The sequence below is a fragment of the Salmo trutta genome, chromosome 37, assembly GCF_901001165.1.
Source record: "Salmo trutta chromosome 37, fSalTru1.1, whole genome shotgun sequence".
NCBI lineage: Eukaryota > Metazoa > Chordata > Actinopteri > Salmoniformes > Salmonidae > Salmo > Salmo trutta.
The window spans coordinates 27,345,889-27,368,321 of NC_042993.1; the positions used below are offsets into that span (position 1 = coordinate 27,345,889).

Below are 22,433 nucleotides of genomic sequence, written 5' to 3' on the forward strand. Positions count from 1 at the left end.
CATCTCCTCTCTTACCTATCACCTCTCCCCTATTCCCTCTGTTCATAACCAGAAACCTCAGTGTTAGCTTGAGTTCTCCAGGTACTTTCAGTGTCAGGATGACTTGGGAGTCACCCAGAGTTGTTTTCATTACAGAACCGGAAACACTTTAAATTAGATGTATAATGCACTCTTTTCAGATCATTTACAATACTTGACCATGCTGGTCACAGTAGTTCACTGGTCATTTGAAACAGTGCAATTGTATCCAATGTACATGTGTAGCCAATAACATAACATCCATTACATTGTGTGGCCTACATTACACTCCTTTCCAGGAAGTCCTAGGAATTTGTGTCTATAAATTGTCTTTGATGAAAGAATAGAATAGTACTTTATTGTCAGTCTTGCGAAGGTAACCAGTGCGGTGCCCCTGGAGCAGTTTAGGAGTTAAGTGGCTTGCTCAATGGCACAACGGTAGTGGACGGTAGCTTTGATTATGATCTCGACTGTTGCCCTTGTTGTGTCTCCAGGAGCTGTTCTACGAGGACAGGCACTACCACGAGCACTGTTTCCGTTGTTTCCGCTGTGACCGCTCGCTGGCGGACGAGCCCTTCACCAGCCAGGACGAGGCGCTGCTGTGCAACGACTGCTACTGCAACGAGTTCTCATCCAAGTGTGTGGCCTGTGACAAGACTGTCATGCCAGGTACTGGAGGGAGGCATGGAAACACTATGCATGTAACACTGGAGGCTGGTGGAGGGAGAAATTGCTCATTGTGGGTGTAATAGAATGGAACTTTTCCATTCATTCCTTTCCAGCCGTTACAACGAGCCCGTCCTCTGATTTTTAAAGTGACACCAGCCTCCACTGACATGAACACACTCACTCCTAGCATATATATTTAACATAAGCTACACTACGCGACACAAGACTTATCATGATCTCCCCCATGTCCTTGGAAATGTTGTCCTTGCGTCACCCTAGCACTTCATAATTTCTGCAACTGAGTGTTTCAGATGGTCTGAAGATATAGGCTACTGACCATGAAAAGCACAGAGGCTTTGTCGTATAAAGCTTGAGATCTAGAGAAAAAATCTTTGACGACAAAACATTTGCACCTAGCCAGAGAAAGAGAGAGCGAATGTCAGAGAGACAAAGAAGAGCGAGCGAGAAGAAATAGTTAGCGAGCCAGCGCGGCCGGGGCAGAATGTGACAGAGTAATTGCCAGTTTTCCTTACTTGCTGTCTCTGAGCCAAATCACCGTGCCTTGGAGAGCGGCCAAGTGTCTGACGATAACGAGATAAGCCAGTAAACTATTTCAGCACCACTATCTATCAGCCAAAAACGAAAAGTCATAAAACAGCAAATGATTCCAGGAAGAGTGTGGTGGAGGTGGTCTTTTTTGTTGTTGTGGTTATTTCTCTTTTAGTTTAGACAAAAATTCCCATTACTGTATTCAGTATACATTGATGGTGTTGGATATCTGAGAACCCTCGTTCAGTAATGATGGCAAAGATAAATATATCATGTTTCCAGAGCCTGGAAAATAATTACATGTTTTGGTGCCAACCAGATTGGGTGCCGTAAATTCCGGACTATAAGCCGCAACTTTTTTCCCACGCTTTGAGCCTCGCGGCTTAAACAATGACGCGGCTAATATATGGATTTTTCCCGCTTTCAATTTTTTTTCTACAAATAAACACATTCTGTGACGTGCTCAGTTTTTGGGCGGCATGAAGCTTTCATTAGACCAATGAAATTGCCGAACTGTTTAGATTAAATCGAGCGCTCTCAAACTTCCCATCATTCTGATTACGGTAGTCATTTTGTCACCCTCATGGCAAAGGCACGGAGAAATGCATATGATGCAGCTTTCAAGTTGAAGGCGATTGATCTGGCTGTTGGAAAAGGAAATAGAGCTGCTGCACGGGAGCTTGGTCTTAATGAGTCGATGATAAGACGTTGGAAACAGCAGTGTGAGGAATTGACTCAGTGCAAAAAGACAACTAAAGCTTACTGCTAATTTTTTATTTTTTGTTACAAGCCGTGTGTCGTTAAAGCCTATTTATTTTTGTTACAAGCCGTGTTTCGTTAAAGCCTGTGTAAAGTTCATTTGTTTCTATGTACCGGTAGGCACCTGCGGCTTATGTTCAAAATAATATTTCTTTTTTAATTCAGTGGGTGCTGCTTATATTCAGGTGCGCTTAATAGTCTGGAAATTACGGTAATATTATTTGGTCAAACTTTATTTGGATTAATAATTTTTCTTTAATGAATCGAACGAGTGGGATTTACTCCAGACACCCGAACAGGCCCTCATCCCCGTCATTCGCAGGAGAAAGAGACGGAGGTTTCGCAGAAGGAGATCGGGGTGCCTTGTGAGGATCCGGGTGACGAGTGGCTAATCTGCCTTTGCCATCGGTACTATTGGCCAACGTACAATCGCTGGATAATAAAGTGGCTGAACTAAAAGCACGTATATCCTACCAACGGGACATTAAAAACTGTAATATCTAATGTTTCACCAGGTCGTGGCTGAATGGCAACATGAATAACATCCATCTGATGGGTTATACACTGTATTGGCAGGATAGAACAGCAGCCTCTGGTAAGACAAGGGGTGACGGTCTATGTATATTTGTAAAAAATTTCAGACTCTAGCCACCCTAGTCATAGACTGTTCTCTCTGCTACCGCACGGCAAGCGGTACCGGAGCGCCGAGTCTAGGTCCAAAAGGCTTCTAAACAGATTCTACTCCCAAACCATAAGACTCCTGAACAGCTAATCAAATGACTACCCAGACTATTTGCATTGCCCCCCCCCCCCCTTTACACTGCTGCTACTCTGTTATTTATGCATAGTCACTTTAACTCTACCTACATGTACATGCAGTTGAAGTCGGAAGTTTACATACACTTAGGTTGGAGTTATTAAAACTCATATATCAACAACTCCACACATTTCTTGTTAACAAACTATAGTTTTGGCAAGTCTGTTGTGTCATGCACAAAGTAGATGACCAAAGTAATTTTTCCAACAATTGTTTAGACATATTATTTCACTTATAATTCACTGTATCACAATTCTAGTGGGTCAGAAGTTTATATACACTAAGTTGACTGTGCCTTTAAACAGCTTGGAAAATTTCAGTCAATTGGCGGTGTACCTGTGGATGTATTTCAAGGCCAACCTTGAAACTCAGTGCCTCTTTGCTTGACATCATGGGAAAATCAAAAGAAATCAGCCAAGACCTCAGAAAAAAAGAATGTAGACCTCCACAAGTCTGGTTCATCCTTGGGAGCAATTTCCAAACACCTGAAGGTACCGCGTTCATCTGTACAAACAATAGTACGCAAGTATAAACACCATGGGACCACGCAGCCGTCTTACCGCTCAGGAGACTCATTCTGTCTCCTAGAGATGAACGTACTTTGGTGCAAAAAGTGCAAAACAATCCCAGAACAACAGCAAAGGACCTTGTGAAGATGCTGGAGGAAACGGGTACAAAGTATCTCTATCCACAGTAAAACGAGTCCTATATCGACATTATCTGAAAGGCCGCTCAGCAAGGAAGAAGCCACTGCTCCAAAACCGGGTCTTTCAAATGGACAATGACCCCAAGCATACTACTAAAGTTGTGGCAAAATGGCTTAAGGACATCAAAGTCGAGGTATTGGAGTGGCCATCACAAAGCCCTGACAACAATCCCATAGAAAATGTGTGTGCAGAACTGAAAAGGTGTGTGCGAGCAAGGAGGCCTACAAACCTTATTCACTTACACCAACATGTCAGGAGGAATGGGCCAAAATTCACCCATCTTATTGTGGGAAGCTTGTGGAAGGCTACCCGACACGTTTGACCCAAGTTAACCAATTTAAAGGCAATGCTGTATAAAATATAAAATAGATTTAGATGTGTTTAACACTTTTTTGGTTACTACATGATTCCATGCGTTATTTCATCATTTTGATGTCTTCACTATTATTCTACAATGTAGAAAATAGTACAAATAAATAAAAACCTTGGAATGAGTAGGTGTGTCCAACTTTTGACTGGTACATTGGACTATCCAAATCAAATTGTATTTGTCACATGCGCCGAATACAACAGGTGTTAAGTATAATTATGCAAAGTATCTCAATCACACATAGCAATTCTGACTGTTTAAAAATAACAGTATCATCAAACACGGCAATATGGAAATGCTCTATTCTAGACCTTACAGTGAAATTCTTACTTACAAGACCTTAACCAACAATGCAGATAAGAAAAATACCTAAGAAATAAAAGTAACAAATAATTAAAGAGCAGCAGTAAAATAACAATAGCGAGGCTATATACAGGGGGTACCTGTACAGAGTCAATGTGCGAGGGCATCGGTTAATCAAGGTATACAGGTATACAGAAGATAGCCCTATTTGGAAAAAGACCAAGCCCATATTATTGCATGAACAGCTCAAATAAGCAAAGAGAAATGACAGTCCATCATTACGTTAAGACATGAAGGTCAGTCAATCTGTAAAATGTTAAGAACTTTCTTCAAATGCAGTCATAAAAACCATCATGTGCTATGATGCCTGGCTCTCATGAGGACCGCAACAGGAAGGGAAGACCCAGAGTTACCTCTCCTGCAGAGGAAAGGTTCATTAGTTTCCAGCCTCAGAAATTGCAGCCCAAATAAATGCTTCACAGAGTTCAAGTAACAGACACATCTCAACATCAACTGTTCAGAGGAGACTGTGTGAATCAGACCTTCATGGTCCAATTGCTGCAAAGAAGCCACTACACTACTAAAGGACACCAATAATAAGAAGAGACGTGCTTGAGAAATGGACATTAGACTGGTGGAAATCTGTCCTTTGGTCTCATAAATCCAAATTTGAGAGTTTTGGTTCCAACCGCCGTGTCTTTGTGACGCAGAGTAGATGTACGGATGATCTCTGGTTGTGTGGTTCCCACAATGACGCATGGGGGAGGAGGTGTGGGGGTGCTTCAATGGTGACACTGTCAGTGATTTAATTAGAATTCAAGGAATACTTAACCAGCATGGCTACCACAGCATTCTGCAGTGATACGCCATCCCATCTGGTTTAGGCTTAGTGGGACTATCATTTGTTTTTCCACAGGACAATGACCTAACATTCCTCCAGGCTGTGTAAGAGCTATTTGACCAAGAAGGAGAGTGATGGAGTGATGCATCAGATGACCTGACCTCAACCCAATTGAGATGGTTTGGGATGAGTTGGACCGCAAAGTGAAGGAAAAGCAGCCAACAAGTGCTCAGTATATGTGGGAACTCCTTCAAGACTGTTGGAAAAGCGTTCCATATATTTTGATTTGTTTTTTTTTGGTTACTACATGATTCCATATGTGTTATTTCATAATTTTGATGTCTTCACTATTATTCTACAATATAAAAACCCTTGAATGAGCAGGTGTGTCCAAACTTTTGACTGGTACTGTAGATCTACAGATACTTTGTGGATGGTCATACTATCTTTAGCATCTAGGGTTAGGTTTAGAATAATGGTTAGGCTAAAGGTTAGTGTTAGTGGATAGTTCGTTGAAATGTTGTTGACAGTTATTGAACATCTACTGAACATCTACAAACCATATACTGTACTTGGGAGTTGGGAATATCCAAATAAAGTGTTACATATTATTCTGATATTGTGCGGTCACTAGTGGCTGCTTGTCTAGGGTGGAGTTTTGCGCTGTCAAGCTTCACTTGGTAAAGCTCAGGTGTCATTTTCCTTAGAACTCCAAACCAAACTTAAATCGCCTCAAGAATACCCCCTAAGCCATTTGAATGGAATCCTGAATCCTCAGAAGCACTCGGTCACTTAGATGGATCTGATAGAACAAGACCTGGGTTCAAATACTATTTGAAATCTTTCAAATACTTTAAGCATTTGCTTTAGCATGCCTGGAGTACCAGGTGGGCAAGGTTTGCAAATGTCTGACTTTTCTATTGGTTCCATTGCAACAGGCAAGTTCAATCAAGCACAGCTTTAAGTATTTGACATTGTTTCAAAAAGTATTTGAACCCAGGTCTGGATTGAGCTACAATAATGTCGGTTGCCAGGGATATTCAGCCGGGCGGGGATGTGTTGTGCAATCTTGACAGGGCTTTTTCTTTTTGTTCTCACTCAATTTTCCCTTCAACAAAATATTTCTTCAACAGTGGGACATTCTGTTGCTATTATCGCTGTCAACTGCCATGCATCTTCTGACTTGGACCTTCTCTTTAGTTTTTTATGCTTTCTACTTCAATATTGTCCTATTGATAAATATCTCCTTCTTTCTCACTTCATTTGTCTCTCCTATCGCTCAATCTCTACATTCCCAGGCACGAGGAAGTTGGAGTATGGTGGCTCCACATGGCACGAGGGCTGTTTCATCTGCCACAGCTGTGAGCAGCCCATCGGCTCCAAGTCCTTCATCCCAGACAAGGATGAACACTACTGCGTGTCCTGCTATGAGGATAAGTTCGCCCCGCGCTGCACCCGCTGCAAAAAGGTCAGTGTGGAAATTTTCCCCAAATTCCCTCTTTTTATTCGACAGAATTATATCCCTGCTTATTCCTTATTTCCTGACTCTGGGAACCAAAGTGGTTAAGGAGTTGTGCGGCAAAAGCCTTAACAGAGGGTTTCCATTCTGTATTTTTTTTTTTTATCACATATTTTGAGTGTGTTCCATTCTATAATTTTGACTTGTGGTCTTTAACTAACTATGATGACCTTTGACCCTCTCTTCCCTCCAGGCCCTGGCTAAAGGGGGCGTGACATATCGGGATGAGCCATGGCACAAGGAGTGCTTTGTGTGTACTGGCTGCAAGGTGCAGCTGGCAGGGCAGCACTTCACCTCGCGCGAAGACAACCCCTACTGCCTCAAGTGCTTCGGCAGCCTATACTCCAAGAAGTGTGAGGCCTGCAGCAAGCCTATCACAGGTAGGGTCAAAGGTCATAGACGGCTATTATGACCCAGGAGCAGGGGACAGTTGAGAAATTCTGCTATAGACATGTATTTTGTTCTGAGGATGCAGATTTACTGGGTAACTGTTGGCCATGTTCCAGGCTGCCTACATAGAAGTCACGCACCAAATCTCAAAAAGGATGGATAACATGGCATTCAATCATTGGTTATTTTTACTCGTGGCTACTGCATTGCAGATAACCTGGAATGCGACCATTGATTACACATGTTTATGTATGGGAGGAGACCTCAGTGGCTGCTTGCTGTTTGTTAAATAACTATTTAAATGTCTAAAATAACACCTTCCTGTCTTGTCAAGGTTTTGGCGGAGGGAAGTACATCTCGTTTGAGGAGCGCCAGTGGCACCAGCCCTGCTTCACCTGCACAGAGTGCTCCGTCTCTCTGGTGGGGGCAGGCTTCTTCCCCAATGGAGACCAGATCCTGTGTCGTGACTGCAACACCAACAGCAATCTATAGACTACACACACACCGTATCGCCCCTCTCGTCACACACGCCCGCCTAGGTCAACCCCATCACTGCCAGGGTTGTTAACATAGACCCACAGACTGCCTCTCAGGTCATGCCCACACACACACCTTGCTCACTAGACCACAGCTCAATCCCTCATCCTCCCTCAGTGCTTTCTGCTGCTTGCTGTCAAATACCAGAGCTAAGCATCAGGCTACTGAAGCACAGACAGAAATCAGCCAGCCTAAAGTTGATCTAACTTGGCAGAGGCACGTTTTCATGACCAAATAGATCTACATTTCCTTCACCTGTATGTATGGGGTGACTTTTAGGTCAGATTATGTTTGGTTTAACAGAGGAAAAGGTATTGTCTTTGGACAGTTCTGAACGTTAGCTGGACAATTTTAAAATGATTAGTGGTGTCATTTGATGGATTGCCAATGATCTACCAACCAAAAGAATGATGTACCAAAGAAATGTAATATATACCATCAAATAATTAACTGGTATTGGGGGGAGGAGGACCATGGATCCGAATTCACTGTAGAATTGAATTCCACTATCGCTACTCCAATGTTCTGTATTAGAGGCTGTAGCATTTTAATATGTGAGGATAATTGACCAACATGCAAATTGTCCATCGAACATTTTTCAAAATCATACTATTTTTGATGTCGTTGCTATCTAGACTGGAGAGGGGAGATCCACTCCAAGGCTTTCCTTCTCCACAGTAAGATGTGACTATGTGGGGAAAAAAGGGTTATGTGCCTTTTTAAAAATGCCATACTTTATATAGTATGTATTATCAAACCAAAGAAAAGAAAAATGCTTCCAGCTATGCAAACTTGCTCGAATTGTTGTATCAACGCATCACCGCTAATCTATGAAAAGCGACACTTTGTAAAGCAGCTACAGAACACTATTTACTACATTGTAAATATGTTATGCAAGTAAAGTATGTTTGAGTGATTCAATGCTGATAATTGCAGTTTTGTGCATATGACTGTTCTCCTATGTCAATTAGGTTTCAAGCAGTATTTGCTGTCATGCTTTAGTTGTTGCTTAATTTACTTTACTTAGCCGTATCATGATTATTTGAAGAGAATAATATGTTGCAGTAGTTTGTTTATGCAGTTGTCAAACACTGCTCCAGAAAGTTAATGTCTTTATAGTATACTAAAGAATAGGTCCAAGAGATTGGGGGGGGGGGGGGGAATATGTTGAGAACGTGAAAAGAAAGATGGCTTGGTGGTGCTGGAGAAAACCAATGAAGTCAGTTAAGGCATAAGCGAAACGCTGTCATGTATTTGCACTATGGCTAAAATATTCCTCGCTCCCATAATCTGTGAACATACGAACGCAACTCAAGCATTTATATATGGAGCAACACCTAAACCACTCTGCCTTTTTTAACAACTATTGTTTACTTTTTTTCCATGTTGACACTTATCTATGATATTTTTCATCAAGCATATTTCCTTTTTTCGCCTTTTGTATTTAATCTTTCTGTTACTATCGCTGTCGTTTTGATAATGAATGGGCTAGTCCCAAAGAAGCTGAACTGCATTTCATCAACTAAGTGGTATGCATGTCTTTACCAGACATGGGTTCAAATACTATTTGAAATCATTTCAAATACTTTAGCTGGGCTTGATTGAGCTTGTCTGGCCCAATGGAACCAATAGAATAGTGGCAAAACTACAAACCCCACCCATTTGCACTTCAGGCAGTCTAAGGCAAATGCTAAAAGTATTTGGAAGATTTCAAATTGTATTTGAACCCAAATCTGGTCATTACTTGTTTGCCTAAAAATGTATATTGATTGTTGCTGTTGATTGTTTTAATATTATTTAGGTTGTCACTTATAGAAAAAAAAATCAAAACAATATCTATATTTCATTATTTTGAGCTTTGATGCTGGCAAGTCAGAGTTGGCAAATGTGCTTTTTCTGATTCTAAAGAAGATGGAGAAACACCATCTGGGTGATGGACGAGTTGATTCAAATCAGTTGAAAATGTATAATGTTAAATTGTTCATTTGTATGACCTGTTTATAAAATGTTATTAAAGAAATCTTAATTGAAACTTAGAGTAACTTTCATTTAAAAAATGTTTTTTAAAATGTTTAATCGAAAACCTAATGGTTAAGACTTAGTTATAGTGAAACACCTCAATTCTGGTCTTAATTTTGACAGTTCGTTGCAAAAGTCATATTTTGGTCTTTTAGTAGTAAATCTAGCTCTTTGCTCTTAGTGGTTCAACTCTATCATTGAAACGACCTACAAGCTGCCTCTAAGTCATCTCAAGACAGGTATTTAGTTTGAAATACACTCCCTTCTATATGAGCTGGTGGTACCACCACAAGGCTTAATTTAAATGTTCTTGGAAAGTGGAGTGTGCCAATTATATATTGCATGATGCTTCCTTGACTAGACTACTGATGTTACAAAGTTCAAAAGGAAATAAGGCACATTTCCTCATATGACCAAATTGAACGTTTTTGCTTACCGTTTCATACAGTGCTTTTACAAAGAAATAAACATGTAGGCTAAAAGGATTATGTTTGTGTGTAGCTACATTCATCATAAGAAATAGATGACAATGGTGGACATGTCAACTAGTTATATTTTTTCCCAAACCGCTATGACTGATTGGTGGCGCAGTCCGAAAGAACAGTTGGCTCATAGTTCAATGATTCCACATGGGCCTGTATTTACAATATTCATCCCATGCCAACGCAATTCTAATTCTCAAAAGTGAACGTACCTGTGAGATGGGTAGTAGTTGTAGGTTTGTATAGTACCCAAGACCAATCTGTGAGTTCATTTGACCATTAGAAAGAGGGATTGTGTAAATACTGCAATGCAGGTTGGATTGAATTGAGCCCATCTTCAAGGTGACGATTGCACTTTTCTTCCCAACACAATACTGCAATATGTGTGAGTCCACATTTCAAATATGTTTTGTGTGCCCAATGAGGGATTTGAATTAACTCTGCAAGTGGCAATAGATGTCAGGGACTTGGCACCTTACCATGTAAGCTAACTGTCCAAAGCCATATCTACTTCCGATGCACATTATTTTATTATCAGAACGTGCCAGTGGACTTCTGGTAAGTATGCTTTAGTGAAAAAGTGTTGGAATTAGGTACAACTAAATTTACCCACCCCCAAAAATGAATATTTATGAGTAATTCCCGCCACCCACAACTTCTCACCTGAATGCATTTTTTGTATTTAATGAAGGGGTTGGGCAAAGGCTGAAATTGGGATTGAGAGTTACCCTAATGTGTGAGTTGATGTTGTGCTAGTGATCTTATACTGTATACAGTAAGTCATCCAGTTCGGCACTTGTTTGTGCAACTAGCTTTAGACAGTCAATGTATGTAATTTAAATTATATTTTGCTGGTAGTATAGTATTATGTGCAGATTCCTACTTGTTTGTTGGCCGAGGTTCAGTGTAACCCAACCACTGGAAACCTCTAAGCCTGATTCCGTGTATAACACAAGGGTGTAGGAACTACACATCTTTGCTATGACTCTGTGTGTGTGTGTGTATGCATGTATGTGTGTTTATGCTGAGTAGGCCATTTCATCGCCTTGATAAAGCACACAGGCCAATAACAAACAGACCGCCAGATACTCTCTCCTGTGGGCATTGGTTCAATGTCTTTCTCCCGCCTTTCAGATTTTTTCACCAAAAAAGGAAATGGAAAACTTCGCTCATGGGAGGAGAGGAGGACTGGAGGGAGTGAGTGAAAGAGGGAGGATGAGCACATCTGGAGCTGCTCCATGGTAACTTTCACTCAGGGCCTGTTGCACACACATGGCCCCTCAGATTTATGGGAAGATGACTTCGGGTAGTGAGGTGAGGGCTGATCGGAGGGGTCAGAGCAAGCCCATATGACTGAGTTGTTTATATAGAAGCTGACCTTAAACATGGTATAGGCTACACAAGACTCTGGGGCTCTAAGAAGTTAGACTATTTGTATTGACTGAAAGTGGTAGGGATGGAATTGAATAAATAATAAAAAAAAGATTGAGTAGTGTGGTATTAGTATATTGTATACCTTGTTCTATAGTGACGACCTTATCCACATCGACGGGACCGCAGTGGAGAAGTTCCTCGGCGTACACATCACTGACAATCTGAAATGGTCCACCCACACAGTGTTGTGAAAAAAGCGCAACAGCGCCTCTTCAACCTCAGGAGGCTGAAGAAATTCAGCCTGTCCCCTAAGACCCTCAGACTTTTACAGATGCACAATTGAGAGCATCCTGTCATCAAGGACAGCAACCACCCGAGCCACTGCCTGTTCACCCCGCTATCATCCAGAAGGCGAGGTCAGTACAGGTGCATCAAAGCTGGGACCGAGAGACAGAAAAACAGCTTCTATCTTAAGGCCATCAGACTGTTAAATAGTCATCACTAGTTGGCTACCACCCGGTTACTCTACCCTGCACCTTGGAGGCTGCTGCCCTATGTACATAGACATGGAATCACTAGTCACTTTAATAATGGAACACTAGTTTAACACTAATAATGTTTACATAGTGTTTTATTCATTTCATATGTATATACTGTATTTTAGTCAATGACACTCCGATATTGCTCGTCCTAATATTTATATATTTCTTAATTCCATTCTTTTACTTTAGATTTGTGTGTATTGTTGTGAATTGTTAGATACTACTGCACTGTTGGAGCTAGAATAACGTCAGCTAAATATGTGCATGTGACCAATACACTTTGATTTGATATCGGCTCATTTGGAAATTACCTTCACATTTATATCGCGATATCTGTAATGCAAGACTACACACTGTCTGTTGAGTCTCGTGCCGTGTCTCTCAAGCTAAAATATACAATCTCCAAATTCCATGTCACAAGTGCTATAAGAGAAACCATCAAACGTATCCCACGCTGGGCCTCAAGTTGAAGTAGGGCTGAATTTAGGTCAGTGTCCAGATCCTAACTTGAGATAGTTGTGGACAATTTAAATTTCCGAGCAAATAAAATCAAAATAAATCCAAAACAGACAGTAAAATAGACTATTGCCATTTAGCAACCACCCAGATGTTTACAAACAACCTTGGCCTTCCTAATATTGTCTCCAGATGTTTTTAGATGGTTCACAGTAGGACACAATGAAACAATTCAGGTTTGGCATCTGTATACTGTAAAGGCTAAGCTTCCCACCTGTGACTTGAAAATGCAATCCTCTGGCAAACAATCGCCATCTTTCTTTACCGCACCTATTACCAACATTAGATTATGTTCAATTAGGAAGGTTTTCTTGGAAATAGAATTGTGGAATTGAATCACAATGAATGTCTGGTATCTAGCCACAACTGGCAAATGAGAGAACATCAGACTCTCTCAAGGTTTCTACCACAAACAGGAATTGGGAAGAGCACAAAAATGCATCATCTCTTCTCTCTCTCTCCTTTCTGTCTCTCCCTTCCATTGAATTTGTTTGCTATCCCTTTGTCAGTTCCAAGCCGAATCATCCTTGCCCAGCTAAAATGCCTGGGAAACAACTCAGGCCAGAAAGCTGGACAAACATCTAATAATGCAGTGTGTTGATGAGTTCATGTTACATAGGCATGATAAACTACAGTATGGGCTTTCACTTGGTTTCTTAGTAATGTCCATTAGAAAATGGCTTCACAAGTCAGTTCTCACACGCATCCACGCTACTCAGAAGTCCTTAGTTTCTGATTTAACATACACGGTTTGATTTCCACTGATGTGGGGAAAGGAATGACAGTTAAGAAAATAATATGATGCCTCTGACTCAATGTCCAGAATATTTCTCCCAAATTATTTTATTTGAACAAACTAGATTTTTTTTTCCTTCTTAAAACTCTAAGCTTTGGTGGGGGGTGGGGGTACTAAGCTAACATATGGAATGTATTTAATATGGTCATACCATTAATCATTTAGCTATGAGTGTCACGCGGAGCGGAACAGGTGAACCCAAGAGCGGACTCAGATGGGGAGACTGGGATGAGGTAACCAAGGTATTTATTGAAACACGGGGGTGGGGGATTGAGTGCAGGCCAGGGGAAGCTCAGGCGGGTTGCCGGAAACCAGGTGCGGAGGCTGAGGCTGGAGCAAGAGGTGTTAGGACAGGGTAAGCAGGTCCAGAGGGGAATCTAAGGGAACGTAGAGTGGGGAATCCAGGACAGAGTAGGAGGACTGTCGAGAAGTCGGACTGGAGACAGGGACCAGAGTCAGAGCGGGCAGAACTGTAGCGGAGAGGAAAACAGCTTCAGGCAAGGGAAAACAGGGACAAACGGCTAGAAACATGGACTGACTGGACAGAGATTATGATCTGGCAGTGTGGAAGTTGCAGGACTGAGTATTTGTAGAGGTCTTGATTATGGAACAGGTTGCAGCTGGTGGGGATCTGCTCTGTCTCCGCCCACACAATCACACACGCACAGAGAGGGAGAGAGCACTGGGGGAGTGGCGGCAGGTTAAGGAGACACCAGATGAGCACTAGAGGGTGTGGCAGAAGCAGATGTGACAATGAGTTTTTATTTTAGGGCCCCTTTAGGTGTCAATTTTTTTAAATGTATTTGATAAATATTGAATTAGGCCTTTACTAATATAGCCCAGAGAAACGCATTGAATAACATATTCATAAATGGCAAAAAAGAAATCTTAAGAAACAAGGTTTTGAAGTGCTTGTCCTACTGTATATCTAGGAGATATAGTAAAGCTCAGGAAATGTTTATTTATTTATTTAGTTTTTACACATTAACCCCTTTTTTGGGTAGGCACAAAATACCTTCATACTCCATTCATTGTTTTTTACCGGTACCAGTTACCTTCAGATGAGTCCTGTGACACTTGTGGGGGTCATAGAGCAGAACGGAGAACACCATCGTGTTTGTGAGAATCTCCCCTTTCCACATTTGTTTATAGGTCAAACTGTTCGGACGCTACAGACGTTTTCGTGAGAAGACTGATTTTTTTGGAATGTCTCCTGGTCTGACAAACACTGCTCTAGCTCTGTCACCTTTCACCGCAGATGGGATGTCTCATGGTCTGACAAACACAGCTCTAGCTCTGTCACCTTTCACCGCAGATGCGTAAGTGCGACACAGGTGGATGCGGTGGATTGAGACGCATACAATGCAAAAACATACAATGCACCGATGCGTCAATCGGCTTCAGGGGGTTTACACAAAAGCAGTCTATTGCTCCACACCTCCAGCTAAGGCACCTCTGGTGCACATGTGAGTTTCATCCCACTAATAATTATACTCATTGCACTTCCAGCATGTGGCACAAAATCCTTTCCCCGACAATAAAGGGCATAACGGGTTATTATAAAGTCCATAAAAGTAGGAGGGAGGCCTGATTTTACACTAGTTCCAGTGATCTTCAGGCCTTGCAGGAAGTCGGGTCCATAAAGCCAGCTGTATAGGGTGATAACAGGCTCCATGTTGTTCCCACATGGCCGTTCCCATTCTCATTATCTTAGACCTACAGGATCAAGACTGCCGGTTACTAGACCAGTCAACATAGGCAGAAAAACGAAATGACTGGTTGAATAGTGTAATAATAATTGTTTATTAATAGTTTATAAATATGCAAATACAAATACATAGTGAAACTTCATACTATACTTGTAGTGTTTCAACCACTGAAATTGAATGAGTATTAGAGGAGAGCTCCCCCCCCCCCTCAATTTGGATTTGGTGTAAGTGTAACACTTGGGTAACACAATTGTCGTTATTCAGTTAGGTTGATTTGATAAGCCGAAGACATTACCCTACTAAGAAACCTGTCGAAGAATAATAGTTCTGACTCTTAGACACGTTATCTCACTCTCATGATGAATCATCCACTAAGTGGACACATTTGAGATTGTGAAAGCAGTTTTCCAACAGCATATTGAATGAAACAGCTTTTTCTTTTAAAGCTGCTGCATTGTTGAAGCAGGTGGCTTCATGGAAGACTGATAAAGTAGAAAGTAGGAACCAAAGCGTGTTATACTCAAGAGGAGGGGAGCGGACATAATTAACGTCACACAGGAATTACATTACACACAGATCACCATCTACATAGCAGCTGTTCTTTGCATATGATTTTGGCTCATTTGAAGGGAGACATTTTTAGAGATAAATTACACCATTCACACATAACACTGGAATTGTAGAATTAGTCCACTGGTAGTCAGTCGCAAGTCAGACATGATCAAGGACGGATAAACCAGTCTTGTCGAGACATTTTGTTTATTTTGTCTGTTCCGAGAATTCACACATACAGACAGTAATTTCTTTTTTAGCTCTTAAAGATAACTTCCACCAATATTTCTTTCCCCAAGCAGACAGAAGCCTGATTGCTGTAATGCCATTAGTCTTGTTAGCTACCAAACTTCTAAGCCAAAAACATTGTTCTATTTAACAGACAGAAGACTGTGAGGTCATTGGCTGTTTGAGGCAGTACTAATGATCAAAGGACAGTGGTTAAGTGTTTGGCTTGTGCTGCCACTGTATTATTAGCTGTGACAACAAATGAACCTTTAAGGCCTACACATTCACACTATGAACAAGACGCCATGTTGGGGAAAGTATGGGATCATGACCATTAAAAAATACAGCCTACTAAGTTCATTGAACAAGTTGCTAAAATCCAAAATGGAGGACAATCATAAACTACTGTCTTCTCATTGCTCATGGACCAGTTGGTCAATAGTTTAGTCTGGTGATGCCTACAGTATCCATATGGCTGTCCTAATATGGACATCGTACCAGTGTCAATTTCTCCTGTGATACTCGATGACTGACGATGATGTAATCTGAAAACCTCAATCTGTCCAGCCACTCAAACAGCTGCCTTTTTCTCAGTAGTAACTCCTCGCTTTGCCCTGTGTGAAGTCTGTGCAATGTCTAGACAAGCACACCTAAAGATTAGTAACTGAGATGGTGTTACTAAATGTGTCTGTAATGTGCCCTGAAACAAACCATAAAAATAGAGGCCATAAATTATGCCATGGCTGCTCCTGATGCTGGGCCTAGGGGAAGGGCCATGGAATGTGACGAGATGACACCATCACCAACTGATCTGACACACTTGTGTCCCCCGGCAGCACTGAGGCCACCTGCCATTCCTGACCCAGAAACAGACAGCGCTATGAGAACAAATGGGACGGGCCATTTCACCCAAGCATTTGAGTCAGCAAATGCTCACACAAGTTTGTAGTAAATGTCTATAGACATTGCAATGCCATCAACTACTTGTTTAGATACCAGTAAACAAGATAACATCAGTGTTATCAACTTTTTATTGTTTTAAATTAACTAGGCAAGCCAGTTAAGAACAAATTCTTATTTACAATGACAGCCTACCAGGGAACAGTGGGTTAACTGCCTTGTTCAGGGTCAGAACCAGATCTTTTTACCTTGTCAGCTCAGGGATTTGATCCAGCAACCTTTCGGTTACTGGCCCAATGCTCTAACCACTAGGCTACCTGCCGTGTTAATACCAATGCAATAATAACTTTGCGATAATAGCATTATAACCTGTATTGGTTCAACTGAGATGAGGAATATTAAAGAGAAAAGCTGAGCACACATGAGAGAAACGTTGTTGGACCGCAAAAAGATGACTTGAAGATACCTCAAAGCTGTCTTCTTACTATCTCTTCCAAAACAAATGATAAATCAGGGTTTGTTAGTGATAATTTTTGATTCTATCTGAAATGATGGGTCTATGCGGAGTACCATCAACCTCCCGTTGAACATGAGAGAAGGAAGGAACAGCACATCAGAAATCATCTCAATGTAATTGAAGAACCCTATAGACTGTAACCACTTTTGGGAAAATTGGAAAACACTAAACAAACAACATGAAGAGTTACCTATCCAAAACGGAGATGTATGGGTAAACCACTTCTCCAATCTTTTTGCCCCTATAACAAAGAACAAGCAGCAAAAACATATACATGATCAAATACAAATCTTAGAATCAACTATTAAAGACATCCAGAACCCACTGGATTCTCCAGTTACATTGAATGAACTACAGAACAAAATACAAATCATCCAACACAAAAAGGCATGTGGTGTTGATGGTACTGTATCCTTGATGAAATTATAAAATATACAGACCACAAATTCCAATTGGCTATACTTAAACTCTTTAACATCATCCTTGGCTCTGGCATCTTCCCCAATATTTGGAACCAAGGACTGATCACCCCAATCCACAAAAGTGGAGACAAATTTGAACCCAATAACTACCGTGGGATATGCGTCAACAGCAACCTTGGGTAAATCCTCTGCATTATCATGAACAGCAGACTCATACATTTGTTCAGTGAAAACAATGTACTGAGCAAATGTCAAATTGCCTTTTTACCAAATTACTGTAAGACAGACCACGTATTCACCTTGCACACCCTAACTTGACAAACAAACCAAAACAAAGGCAAAGTCTTCTCATTCTTTGTTGATTTCAAAAAAGCTTTTGACTCAATTTGGCATGAGGTTCTGCTATACAAATTAATGGAAAGTGGTGTTATGGGAAAAACATACAACATTATAAAATCCATGTAGACAACAAGTGTGTGGTTAAAATTGGCAAAAAAAACACACATTTCTTTCCACAGGGCCGTGGGGTGAGACAAGGATGCAGCATGAGCCCCACCCTCTTCAACATATATATCAACAAATTGGCAAGGTCACTAGAACAGTTTGCAGTACCCCGCCTCATCCTACTACAATCTGAAGTCAAATGTCTACTGTTTGCTGATGATTTGGTGTTTCAGTCCCCAACCAAGGAAGGCCTACAGCAGCACCTACAGTTGAAGTTTACATATACTTAGGTTGGAGTCATTAAAACTCCTTTTTCAACACCTCCACACATTTCTTGTTAACAAACTAGAGTTTTGGAAAGTCGATTAGGATATCTACTTTGTGCATGACACAAGTAATTTTTCCAACAATTGTTTACAGACAGATTATTTCACTTAGAATTCACTGTATCACAATTCCAGTGGGTCAGAAGTTTATATACACTAAGTTGAATGTGCCTTTAAACAGCTTGGAAAATTCCAGAGAATTATGTCATGGCTTTAGAAGCTTCTGATAGGCTAATTTACATTATTTGAGAAAATTGGAGGTGTACCTGTGGATGTATTTCAAGGCCTACCTTCAAACTCAGTGCCTCTTTGCTTGACATCATGGGAAAATCAAAAGAAATCAGCCAAGACCTCAGAAAAAAATGTGTTGACCTCCACAAGTCTGGTTCATCCTTGGGAGCAATTTCCAAATGCCTGAAGGTACCACGTTCATCTGTACAAACAATAGTACACAAGTATAAACACCATGGGACCACACAGCCGTCATACCACTCAGGAAGGAGACGCGTTCTGTCTCCTAGAGATGAACGTACTTTGGTGCGAAAAGTGCAAATAAATCCCAGAACAACAGCAAAGGACCTTGTGAAGATGCTGGAGGAAACGGGTACAAAAGTATCTATATCCACAGTAAAAAGAGTCCTATATCGACATGCTCAGCAAGGATAAAGCCACTGCTCCAAAACCGCCATAAAAAAGCCAGACTACGGTTTGCAACTGCACATGGGGACAAAGATCGTACTTTTTGGAGAAATGTTCTGGTCTGATGAAACAAAAATAGAACTCTTTGGCTATAATGACCATCATTATGTTTGGATGAAAAAGGGGGAGGCTTACAAGCCGAAGAACACCATCCCAACCGTGAAGCATGGGGGTGGCAGCATCATGTTGTGAGGATGCTTTGCTGCAGGAGGGACTGGTGCACTTCACAAAATAGATGGCATCATGAGGCTGGAAAATTATGTGGATATATTGAAGCAACATCTCAAGACATCAGTCAGGAAGTTAAAGCTTGGTTGCAAATGGGTTTTCCAAATGGACAATGACCCCAAGCATACTTCCAAGTTGTGGCAAAATGGCTTAAGGATAACAAAGTCAAGGTATTGGAGTGGCCATCACAAAGCCCTGACCTCAATCCTATAGAAAATTTGTGGGCGGAACTGAAAAAGCGTGTGCAAGCAAAAAGGCCTACAAACCTGATTCAGTTACACCAGCTCTGTCTGGAGGAATGGGACAAAATTCACCCAACTTATTGTGGGAAGCTTGTGGATGGCTACCTGAAACATTTGACCCAAGTTAAACAATTTAAAGGCAATGCTACCAAATACTAATTGAGTGTATGTAAACTTCTGACCCACTGGGAATGTGATGAAAGAAATAAAAGCTGAAATAAATCATTCTCTCTACTATTATTCTGACATTTCACATTCTTAAAATAAAGTGGTGATCCTCACTGACCTAAGACAGGGAATTATTACTAGGATTAAATGTCAGGAATTGTGAAAACTGAGTTTAAATGTATTTTGCTAAGTGTATGTAAACTTCTGACTTCAACTGTAAATCTTCTGCACAGATTCTGTCAGACCTGGGCTCTGACAGTAAATCTCCAAATAAGGTCCAGTTGCCAGGACCACAAATACAAATTCCATCTAGACACCGTTGCCCTAGAGCACACACAAAACTATACATACCTCGGCCTAAATATCAGCGCCACAGGTAACTTCCACAAAGCTGTGAACGAGCTGAGAGACAAGACAAGAAGGGCCTTCTAGGCCATCAAAAGGAACATAACATTCGACATACCAATTATGATCTGGCTAAATATACTTGAATCAGTTATAGAACCCATTGCCCTTTATGATTCACCAACCAATAATTCACAAAATGGGACAAACACCAAATTGAGACTCTGCATGCAGAATTCTGCAAAAATATCCTCTCTGTACAATATAAAACACAAAATAATGCTTGCAGAGCAGAATTAGGCCGATATTCGCTAATTATCAAAATCCAGAAAAGAGCCATTAAATTCTAAAACCACCTAAAAGGAAGCAATTCCCAAACCTTCCATAACAAAGCCATCACCTACAGAGAGATGAACCTAGCGAAGAGTCCCCTAAGCAAGCTGGTACTGGGACTCTGTTCACAAACACAAACAGACCCCACAGAGCCCCAGGACAGCAACATAGTTAGACCCAACCAAATCATGAGAAAACAAAAAGATAATTACTTGACACATTGGAAAGAATTAACAAAAAAACTGATCATACTAGAATGCTATTCGGCCCTAAACAGAGAGTACACAGTGGCAGAATACCTGACCACTGTGAGTGACACAAACTTAAGGAAAGCTTGGACAATGTACAGACTCAGTGAGCATAAAGTTGCTATTGAGAAAGGCCACCGTAGGCAGACCTGGCTCTCAAGAGAAGACAGGCTATGTGCACACTGCCCACAAAATTAGGTGGAAACTGCACTTCCTAACCTCCTGCCAAATGTATGACCACATTAGAGACACATATTTTCCTCAGGGTACACAAATACACAAAGAATTTGAAAACAAACCCAATTTTGGTAAACTCCCATATCTATTGGGTGAAATACCACAGTGTGCCATCACAGCAGCAAGATTTGTGAACTGTTGCCACAAGAAAAGGGCAACCCATATTTATGTTTATTTATTTTCCCTTTTGTACTTGAATTATTTGCACATATTATGACATTTGTAATGTCTTTATTCTTTTTGAACTTTTGTGAGTGTAATGTTTACTGTTCATTTTTATTGTTTATTTAACTTTTGTTTATTATCTATTTCACTTGCTTTGGCAATGTTAACTTATATTTCCCATGCCAATAAAGCCCTTAAATTGAATTGAGAGAGAGAGGAGAGAGAAAGGGATATTTGGGTTAAGGTGGGGCGGGGGCATGATTTAAGAATCTGTGTTAGAACAACATTACTACTGTACTACATCACGAATGCAAGGTTGAAAGGTCGGCAACAAAAAACATTAAATGCAAGGTTGAGTGACAGTGACAAACCAATGATCTGTGCAAAACAAAGGAACTCGAACTGGTGTTGTCCTCAATGAGTGAATGTCAATAACAAACGATTTAGAAATTGGCTAGTACAATCTGGCGGAAAGGCAAGATTATATGGTTGTCGCCCTCTACACAATGGTGACTTAATTGTACTGTATGCTTACTGGGAGACAAAATGAGACTGGGAGACACAGTGGTTGTGTTGTCACCTGAGTTTAGATGAAAAAAGGTCAAAACAGCATAAAAAGATTACCTTTGAGGAGCCTGATCCTAGATCTGTTTGTGCTGTCTTGCCCACTCCTATGGTCAATGTCATGCCAATGACCATAGAAGTTGGCAAGGCAGCACAAACCGATCTAGGATCATGCTAACTTAGGAGTGTTGCCTCAGTGAAACGTGGCACCAGACGTGCTCTGTATGGGAGTGGGACGGTTACGGGTGTAAAAACAGGGAACGCATTCCGAGGGTTTACTCATCATTCCAAAGAGGCTCTCCCCTGGCCTGTCTCAAGGCTTTGGGTTAGCCTGGGTGTCTTTAGCAGACGTGACTCGACCCCAACGTGTCAGACGATAGGTCTTTCTTCCCAGTAACTGTATAGCCATGCCTCACCGACCACCGACCACTGACCAGTAACAGCATGTTTGTTACCAAAGAAATTGTGGTTGTTACCGAAGATATGAGGACAAGTTTTATAGTGAGTCAGTAACTACACCAAACATGTCTATGTACTGCCAGACTTTGTACCGTTTATGAAATCATAATTGTTACCTCAGCAATAGGAGGACAAGTCAAAGCTTCTGTACACTGGAACAAGAGATAGGATTTAGTTGCACAGTGTAGAGTCCATAACTACATCAAACATGTCTGTGTACTGTACCAGCATTGATACATGGATGGAGCGGCAAAGGGAGCAACATCCTTAACAATCTGCTTTGTAACATGGTGGTACCTGTACTAATATAGGAGTTCCATGGTTCATAATCCAAAGTTAAATCTAGAATTGGCTTCCTATTTCGCAACAAAGCATCCTTCACTCATACTGCCAAACATACCCTTGTAAAACTGACCATCCTACCGATCCTCAACTTTGG

General features: G+C 41.1%; 1 protein-coding gene across 1 annotated transcript in view; it reads left to right on the forward strand.

Moving 5' to 3' along the window:
- Positions 1–9,511, forward strand: part of LOC115177178 (four and a half LIM domains protein 3) — a 48,727-nt gene extending 39,216 nt beyond the window's left edge. The window contains exons 3-6 of the mRNA XM_029737737.1: positions 513–687; positions 6,332–6,501; positions 6,746–6,932; positions 7,277–9,511. Of these exons, the coding sequence (XP_029593597.1) occupies positions 513–687; positions 6,332–6,501; positions 6,746–6,932; positions 7,277–7,434 (690 nt within the window). The 3' untranslated portion in view covers positions 7,435–9,511. The remainder of the gene's footprint in view (positions 1–512; positions 688–6,331; positions 6,502–6,745; positions 6,933–7,276) is intronic.
- Positions 9,512–22,433: the final 12,922 nt, after the last annotated feature.